The sequence below is a fragment of the Haemorhous mexicanus genome, chromosome 5, assembly GCF_027477595.1.
Source record: "Haemorhous mexicanus isolate bHaeMex1 chromosome 5, bHaeMex1.pri, whole genome shotgun sequence".
NCBI lineage: Eukaryota > Metazoa > Chordata > Aves > Passeriformes > Fringillidae > Haemorhous > Haemorhous mexicanus.
The window spans coordinates 29,558,362-29,568,167 of record NC_082345.1 but is presented as its reverse complement, the minus strand read 5'-3'; the positions used below and the strand labels follow the sequence as shown (position 1 = coordinate 29,568,167).

At 38.9% G+C, this 9,806-nt stretch overlaps 1 protein-coding gene across 1 annotated transcript; it reads left to right on the top strand.

Moving 5' to 3' along the window:
* The first annotated feature begins 731 nt into the window (after window positions 1-731).
* On the top strand, window positions 732-7,150 carry LOC132328164 (anoctamin-4-like). Its single transcript, XM_059847922.1, has 3 exons — window positions 732-753; window positions 1,992-2,128; window positions 6,821-7,150. Exons 1-3 carry the CDS (start codon window positions 732-734, stop codon window positions 6,995-6,997), a joined length of 336 nt encoding a protein of 111 aa, XP_059703905.1. The 3' UTR covers window positions 6,998-7,150.
* The last annotated feature ends 2,656 nt before the right edge of the window (window positions 7,151-9,806 follow it).

Sequence of the window (9,806 nt, the reverse complement as noted above, 5' to 3'; positions counted from 1 at the left end):
ATGTTTCTGGTCTTGACTTTTGAAAGAGCAGGGACAATGAAGGACATGAAGTTAGGCTGTGCTGTGCTTTCACCTCTCTTTATAAGCATCTCTAGTATGATTTTTGTGGACTGAAATGAATGAAGGTGGGAAAAAAATCTGTCATATTACTGCTACATGGGCTTCAAATTGGAATTTCTTTGTTGCCTTTTAAGCCTCCTAAAGCCTCTGTGGTTTCCCCTAGGACTCTGAGGAGCTGCAGGCTCTCATCACATATAACTAAACACCAGAAAATCAGAGTCTCTCTTACAAACTGTGCTGCTTAGCTTAGCACTTTAGCCTGTTATTTGGACATGAGGACTTTTCTGTTGTTTCTGAAACTTTTAGTCATTTTCCAAACAAAACTCTTGTAGTTAAGAATACAGTGTTTTTCATTAACCTTGTCCCTATTTTATGCATGAAAATGAAGATGAAGGATTCTTGAATATTTTGATAGGGTTTTCTTTTTTTATTACCCACAGATGTAGTAGACTTTAGATGCTCTAAAAGACATGTTAAAAAAAGGAGGAAACATTTCCCCATGCTCATTATTGAGAGGGAAAGAGCAGTATATTTAAATTGCAACATATGTCTGCTTTAAGGAATATTATGGATAAGACTCTCCTGCTTGTGAGCACGAAAAACAGGCCACCTGCAGAGACTGGGGAGTTGGTATCATCAGCGATTTTTAAAAAGGATTCTGAAACTGGGCTATGACCCCTGAAGAAGGGAAAGGTGAAAAGGAGGTCTCAAAATGCTCGTGATCACTGGGAACAGTTAGTGGCTGTTAATTTCTGGCAGCTATCCAGTCTCTCTACAGTGGGGGAATGGATTTTTACACCTGCAGTCAGGAGTTGGAAATGGAACTAAGATGCTGCCAGCAATTAGAGCATTTTGGCTGTTACTACAGATTCTCACCAACAGGAATTACAATTGCCTGTCACTAAATTAGGGGAGATGAGGACAAGCAAAAGCAACAGGAGTTTATTGCACAAAAGAAGAATGATTCCAAAAGTCAGTCAAGCTTGCAAGAAATGTGAATAGGGATATGGGGTTAGACTAATTTCTGCCAAGATTATTAGATATTTGCTCCCACTGTAGTCAGTGGAAGAGGCTCAGCAGCTAGGACCTTTGGAGGTGCCTTCTAACAGTTACAACTCTACTTTGATAATTTTGGATTTTGCCTACGAGGCCTGAGATTGGAGAGCTGAAGTCCATCCACAGCTGAAGCGTGATCCTCAGCTAAGGCATTTTTCTTCTCTTGGCACACATCTCTTCATGTTTGTCACCAGACCTGTTGGGAATGGAGTGCAGAGTGAACCTACCTGCCCTGCTCCTTCCATCTGGCAGTCACTCCAGAGTTTAATATCTATACTTTTTGTCAGGGTTGGTTTACCACAGCTTAAATCTGTAGATGTAAGCAATTGCTTCAAGACTGAGGGCTGCATGGTAGGTGGATCTGAAAGTGTCAGATTTATATGCATCAAAACATGCCAAACTGTGAAAAGAGAAATACCTGCCCAGGTTTGTTTACTCAATGCCTTTCAAGAAGCAGAAGCAGTATTTATTTAAGGCTTTCTGCCTCTGGCTGCCCCACGGATCTGTACAACTTCAAACTTCATACTTTGTATAGTAGGTCGAAAATCTGCCTCCTGAGAAACTTCCAGAGACAACACTAATCCAGAAGGTAGTCATTTAAGCCATTTGCCCCAAAAGAAGCTGAGAAGATAGCTAATGTCTATTTTATTGTGACAGCAGAATGTTTATTTTCCATCAGAGAGGTGTTGTGGTGTCTTAAATCCTTATGTGGCTCATTGATGAAGGAAGCATTCCAACAATGCTCATCAGATTTTAAAATTAAATGGTATATACTGATACCAGAACTAAAAAGTGAAATTATTGATGGGTTATACTTGCTGTCTTCATTTGGTTCAGTGGTGATTTGAATGCATATTTTTATTTTTGTTTTTTAGTAGCTAAGGATGTCAACATTTTTTTTGATGAGTTAGAAGGTGTGAACAGCCCTTCCAAAGATGATGATTCCCTGCTTCACCATGGTAACTTGACCAGTACTTCTGATGATGCCAGCAGGCTGGAAGTTGTGGGAGAGGTAAGGACACACAGAATTATTAATACAATATTTATTCATGCCCATTATAAAGATGTAATAAATGCAATTTGATTTAAAATCTCATTTTCTACATCAAATTGTGCCTAATCTTTCCCATGAGAACTGGTTTCCCATTCTAAGATTATAATGCTGAAATATAAAATATCTCAAATTCAAAAGTTTTGATTTCATGCACCCTCAGTGAAACATCTTTACAAATCTAAGGCTTCACTGCTTCTGAAAATGCTGGAAAAGTTTTCCTTATATTCATCCTTTAAGGGGAAAGAGTGTGGAGGGGATTTATCTACAACTCCCATGAGAAGCATTGGGTGTCAATTATGAGACACATTCCCTTCCAAGGAGGAACAGTTATCACCTGATGGTGCATAATGGTGATTCAGAGAACATACCAGGGAGGAAATATTGAGAACAATATCCCTTTTAAAATCTGTCCTAAAGCAGGCAAAGTTCACGGACCCACGATGAAAATTTGGGTCTTAATTTCCTCCTGTTTCTTTTGTGAAGAAAAGAACAATCTCTCCTTTAATTTTGCCTCCCACTGCCCTGACACCCATGGATGTTATGGTTGTTTCCTCAGGGACTTTTCTCCTTTCCTCCACCTCGGGAATGGAGCTACCTCGAGCCTACTTACTGGACTGGTCTGGTGTTACCTGCAAGTTGTGCCTGAGGAATTTTGGCAGAGGGCTGACTGGAACAGATCAGAACTGGCAGGGACCATGCTAGTAATTAAAAAAGAGTGGAAAACCACAGGACATTGCTGAGGGCCCTGCCCTGACCCTCTTTTGTTTACTAGTTTTGATAGAGTTTAGAAGAGGCAACTAGAGATTATCTTTCTCAAGAGCTAGAGGGTTTTGTGGTGCAAATTCTTTTGTGCAACTCTGCTGAGGAGAGAGACAGAGATTTTCTTTGCTCTAGAAATTCAGCCCATAGAGAGCTGCGCTCCTTGAATGTTTAGACAGATAATTAAAGCAACAAAATTCAGGGCACCCTGAATATGTTTGACCTTGCTCACAATTTCATCTTCTTTAATCACAGCTTTCCTTAGCTTCCTGTACAATGTACAAAGGACTCTCTTTGCCTGCTTGCACCATAATAGGCTAATCTGACATGAGAGTCCCATGTTGCATTTTGGGACCATGTACCATAGGGTCTTTAGCAAAAAGGAACAGGTGAAAGGCACATGATTTTTGTAAGTTAGAGGAAAAAACAACATGAAATGATCAGAAGGACATGCTGCTTTTAATGTAATAATATTGAAAAAACAATACATCAAAAACTTCTATTTTTTTTCTCTCAGATGTGTTCTTTTTTGTTTTTTTAAAGGGAAAGGGAAAACCTTTGAGGAATATGAACAGATTTAAGGGGTATTTTTGTAATCATGGCTGAGGAAAATAGCAATATAGGTCACATATAGGTATGAGATGGTGGAAAAAAGGTGAAAATTGAAAGTCTTAATGGGAGTTAAGGGATGCTGCAGCCTACCAAAAAGAGTTTCAAAGTACTTGGTCCCTGCTGAACTCTAGAAGGAAAAGATACACTGTTCAGATGTTGTGTGGTTTAAGCTCCTTGGCTTTAAGCTCTCCTAGCATATGCATGTATATGAGTCATGTCTGAATGCTGATGGTTCCCAGCTGAGCACCTGAGAATACAAAAACTGCTGTATTCCTTGGAAAACAAGTGCAAATTATACAACATGTATTGCAGCACAGTCATAGAGATAGACAGAAATGCTGAGCTTCTTGTTAGAGTGAAGTCTTCACTGTTCTACTTTCTTCCAGCATCCTTTTTTAGATGAAAGAATGGAGGTTTGACATACATGACTACACCAGTTTTTCACCAAAAACCAGTCAGATCTAGTGCTATATATTTTTTCTTCATCACTTTAGGAAAACTGAATTTTGATGTCGTTACACAGGTAAGGGAGATGCAATATCTGGAGGAAGGTAGGACAAACTTCTGTCTGGAAGAGCTTAAGCCTGTAATACTTGGATGATGCAGACATCCTGCAGCTGACACTGCTGAACCAGCTCTTACTGTCTCTGTATCAAATTTGATCCTCAAGAATTCTTGCAAGTCCAGATTCAGTCTATAAAGTTGCCTTAGAGTCTGTAACAAAGAGCCAGAGAAAGGATTCCTTTCCAGAGGCTGTAACAGTCTAGAAGGGTTTACCAGCCTGGGTTTGACACACAGGGTTCCTAAAATGAAAAGGATCTTCAAGTACAGATAAGGGTGTCCAAGCTGCCTTTCTGAGTGCAAAATGACAATACTGTAGTTGGTAGTGTTTCACAAGCCCAAGAGAAGTAATTGTCCCCAGCAGTCATATTTGAAGTCTGACAAACCAAATATCTTGGCTGAATCTCTTGGATACTCTTTAGTATAGGGTTGGGCATTCACTGATGAGTCAGTGCAGGGCAAACCAATTTTCTTCAGAGAAAGAAGAAACATGGGAAGGGGCAAATCAATTTTTCCAGCAGAGTCACTCCTGCATGCAGAGAAGGACACACTTCTTATGGTACTCTCAGGATGGGTCTGAGTTCAGATGAGGAGTGTACATTTGAAGTAGATCTCTCAATTCCCCCTACCCATGACTTCTTTGTGGTCCAGAGCAGTGCTGGATTTTAAACCTGTATTCCTTATGGATGTAAATCCAGTGAGTCCTTTGGACCAGATTACAGTGGGCCCAAAGTGAGCCCTTAAGTTTACATAGCCTACACAGCAGATCCTCAGCATGGATTGTTTTGCTCTACAGCTCCTTTCCTATTACACTAAAAATACATGTTGACTCTGACTACTGAACAAGAGGCTTGCCAGGAGGGTTAGAAATCACAACAGGACCACCAAGCTGACCCACAGCCTCTAAATCTCCTGCTACACCCTTCCTTTATTTAAATAACCTAAAATACTCTTTGGGCTGTTGGGGCTTTTTTTATGTCTTCTCGACAGAAATTTTTAGTGGAAGAAGATAAAATGCGCCTCCTGAGCTGTTTTCACATTTAATGTTCTGTGAAAAATACTTCTCATATCTTGATAATATCATTTATCAGCATGATATGCAGTATAGATATAAATAGTTTGCTGCTGTTTTTTCTTTAGAGATTAGATCTTTTTTCTTGCCTTCTTTTTGGGCTCTAAGAACTGTTCCACTGTATCAAGTCTGCCCTAAGTTGTGTCAGGAGTTAGACTCTGTAATGAAAGAATGTTAGAAAAATTCCCTTCTTCCTTTGGGAAACTGGATGTACCAAGGGGATGGGACATTTGGGATGTTTTCATTGGTTTTTCCATTTAATCAAAATGCCTGCTGAGAATCAGAAAGATAGCTTATACTAAACTCTTTGAATGGGAAAATTGTTTTGGGGGGGATTCCTGTAAAAATAGTTTTTCCTATTATACTGTTCACTTTGTGATTTAAATTCAGAAGCAATTATTTTATGGAGAAAGTATTTTGAAAATTCCCTCTTTCCCCCAGATGTGAAAGTCAAAATATTCTTTTTTTTTTTTTCCCAGAGACTTGATTGTGTATTATAGGGCAGGGCTCTTTTTGGCAGGAATAGCAGAGTGAGTTTTGGAAAAATAGAGGTAAAGCAGCTTTCCTTTCAGCTTTGAGCTGGACTGATCTTGAGGTTCCTGAAGGTCCCTGCCCTTTATATTGCTCAGAGGGAGTGCTGTTTGTCCCCATATATCCTCCACAGTGTACATTTCCTGTATGTGTGAAACACTCCAACCATTACAAACTGCCATGCAGTTTCAACTTGTCTGAAAATGAAGGCTTAAACCTTGGGCAGAACTTGTGTAATGTAGAAGTAGTGTTAAATTGTGAGGAGAATCTGTAGAGAATTGAATCTCATGACTTACTGGAAAAAGTTTGGTGTTTATATCTCAGGAGATTGACCTGTTCATCCTCTTATTAACAGTGAAATCAAGTTGTGTTTTCCTGTCAGACCAAACATTTGAACAGGCATATATATATATATATATATATATATATATATATATATATACACAAAGTAAAGAGGCAGTATTGATTGCTTTTCTTGATTTTATATGCTGCCACACCCAACACCGGTAATTCTTTCTGAATAAATCCATCCTCAGCTATTCCTTAAGCAAGGAATATTCAGTAGTTAGTTTACCATGAGGTATGGTGAGGTCAGCTCAGAACCTTCATATTGTTTTCTGTGTCCTATGGGGCAAAGTAATGAAAATCTCTGTGCAGGTTTTAGTGCTTCTCACTCCAGTAAACTATAATGATAATGTTAATGGTTACTCTTCTCACATGTACAAAGACATTCAGCCATACTAAGTTCTTAATTTTAAATTTACACTTCAGTAACACTATCCTCTGCTCTATTTTATGAGTAAGAAATTATTCCCAGCCTTATGAAGAGTGGTGGGGGAGGGAGGTTTGCTTGTGTTTTCTATTCTCTCCTATCCCATCCCCATAGGTCCAAGCTTTTTCCTTAGACCTCCTGATGCCCCTTAAGATCCCCTTAAGTAGGGAAGTCTGTGCTCCTCCCAGATGAAGTCAGAAGCACTGTATGGGAAGAGCCTAAAATTTTGACAGCTTGTTGTGATTCCTTATCTTTCCTCTTGAGTAGTGCTGAAAACTGATGATGCCAACAGTAATTATCAAGGAAATTAACATGACTGAAATGCTTGATTTTCTCTTTGCAGGAAGTACCTGATAAGAACAAAACCAGTGGACTATATTTTAGAGATGGGAAATGTCGCATTGACTACATCCTTGTGTATAGAAAATCTAATCCACAGACAGAGAAGAGGGAAGTATTTGAGAGAAATATCAGAGCAGAAGGACTTCAGATGGAAAAAGAAGTAAGAGCTATTCCTTAAAAATACTTTCACATTGAAGCTATATAGAATCTGGGGCTGTGATTTGTTTACTCTGAAACTCTTCACTCTGTTGTAGCAGTAGAAAAATGCTTTTAACCATGCCTAAATATAGGCCAGAGCAGTGCAAAAGTGTAGCCTAAAGGAAAATCAGACACGGGGACTGAAGGCCAGAACAGGCCATTACAGCCATCTTTTTCAACCTTATGCACAAGTAGGCCACAGAATTTCATCTGTTGTGCTGTGCAATACAAAAAACAAGTTCTGGGTTTGAATGGCCTGAATTCTACTGAGTGCAATCTGTATTTCTGCACCTACATTTTCTTCTAAATACGTGCTTCACTGTTTGCTGAGGCTCCTGGTAATCTTTCCAGAGACCTAAGTAGATCCCTGCCTTCCTTTATTTGTCAGCTTAGGCAAAGCAACGTGAGAATTATTTTAGTAGTTTGAAAACAGCTTAAAGTTTCTCCTTCCCCAAGCGTTGAAATAATTGGGCAGTACATATGAATCATTTATATCTACATTATTTCCAAAATAACGTCCTGAATAGAAGATATACTCTTTTATGGACAAGAGTGTAGAAATTAATGCAAAGTGTCTAAAATGTATTGATATGTTAGGTAGCTGGAGCAAGGTTTAAAGTGACCATATCTCTTTTGCCAAGCCTATGATCTTCCTTAAACCTTGATGATGTGCTTAAGCAGGGCTTAAGCCTCACTTCCATCCAGGACAGCTATTGCTGAATGTTTACTTATATTTGTGCCTGGTGTATTCACACTCATGCTAATATGCATTGTCATGCTGCCAGTGATGGAAACAGAAGAGAAATTTCCAGGATATAGGTGTTACACATTATCTTCCTTTCTTTCACTGAATTCTTGGTACATTTGTAAATATTCTGTCTCTGTGCTTGACATGCACAGTTCTTAGGAGAACACTGGGGAGAGAAAAAGGGAAGCCTTTACAGGAAATTTTTCTTTTCTTTAAATGTTTTTGATTGAACATAGGCACTGTATGTACCTATGTACTGTATTACTGTGTATGTAAGTACATTAAGAGCATTTTACTGGTTACATCAAAAGTTACCCTAAACTATTCCTTCAAATAAGCTGGAAGTCATAATCTTCAGTGCTGCAGTAATTGACAGATGTTTTCAGTGCCAGAGATTTTTCATTATTGCATTTCCTGTCTATGTGCTACTGCCTATAGGAGTTGTAACCCAACATTCCAGAACACGGGAATGTTGCTGCAGCTATTCACCTTCACATACTAGAATTCTGTCCTGCTTCCACCAGGAGAGATGCTGACAAAGTCTCTGAAATTTGGGCAATGTAGAAAACAAATGGGGAAAGAATCCTCCCTATCAATACATATGTCCAATGGTTTCAAATAAATTTTTTTCCTACTTTGTGGTTTTTGCAGTTTTATTACTGTGCTAAGGTCAGCAGTGAAAGCTATGAAATCACTGTATATATTAAGTATTATGAGACTTATTGCAACATTCTCTGCTGAAAACTTTTTCAAATTGATGATTTAAGCGCTTGCTATAGAGGATTTTTTTGGCTTTCAAGACCATTTATTTGGACTTTGCTGCCTAGGCTGCATGAATGATCTGCCAATTTGATTATTCATTTCAGTTTCTATTTTGCCAGTGACATGCAGTTTTATTTCTTACTGATCTCATTTGCCCTTGGCGTGACTTCTTGCCAGCATCAGTAATTGTACATTTTCTAAACACAGAATGATCAAAATGAGGTTGTGCTACATGACTCGAGCTAATGTCTTTAAAATCAAGGGTAGCAATCTTTTTTAACATTCTGACCTAAAACTAAACTCTAGCATGTACATTTTATGATCACGTTAGCTTCTAAATTAAATTATAATCCTGAAGGAAATGTGTACATTCTTAGTACACTCCCTCCCCCATCCCCAGAGATTAAGAACAGTGCTGCATAACACTTAGCTTTAAACTTAGCTGTGTGATCACCTAGTGTCTAGAATATTTCTCATTATTTTTACTTCTCCTATTTTTGAGACTGCGCATCATTTTGAGTGTTAATTCTGGAAAATTTTAACTGCAGGGTTTTTTTTCAAGTTGTTCACATGCACCATACTGCTTCCACAGAAAAAAAGTTTGCTCCCAGATGAAGTGAGAAAGCTGCCTATTGGTTTGGCCACAGAACATTTTCAGAGGCAATAGGTCTGTTGGACTGAAAGAAATGTTTTACCTTCCATGAATTTTGTGTGGTTGTTGGTTCATTCTCCTTTGGCCTCCAGCTGTTCATATCTTGGCATTTGATTGTGTTAGCCCTGTCCTTTTATCATGAAACCACTGGCAGAGAGGAAAACTTCCAGAGCTATCCACACTGCAATTTCAAACCCATATGCCTCACTGCAGGGAGGGGAAGTGCACTGCAGTGGCTCACTGACAAGGAGAGTGCAGTGAAATTCCCAGGAAGTGGTGAATGCAGGGAGCAGTGCTCACTTAGCAGCATGAAATGAGAAAGTGACTCTGGAACGAATTCACAACAGCTGAGATAACTTCAGGCACAATGTCAAGATCATGTAACTGAGAAAGGTCTGAACAGATACATGTTTCTGACTCCAGGAAAAGGTGAGAATGTTTTGCAGATATTCCCAACAAATTCACACTCACAGTCTTCGACTGTACCACACCACTCTGCCCTGGAAGTTCTGCCAGATTTGGTGCTCAGTACATACAGTAATAAAGAATGAGGGGATCCCAGACCAAGGAACAGATAATTGAAATACTGAAAATTTAACAGAAAAAGAAAAAAAAATTAAATAACAG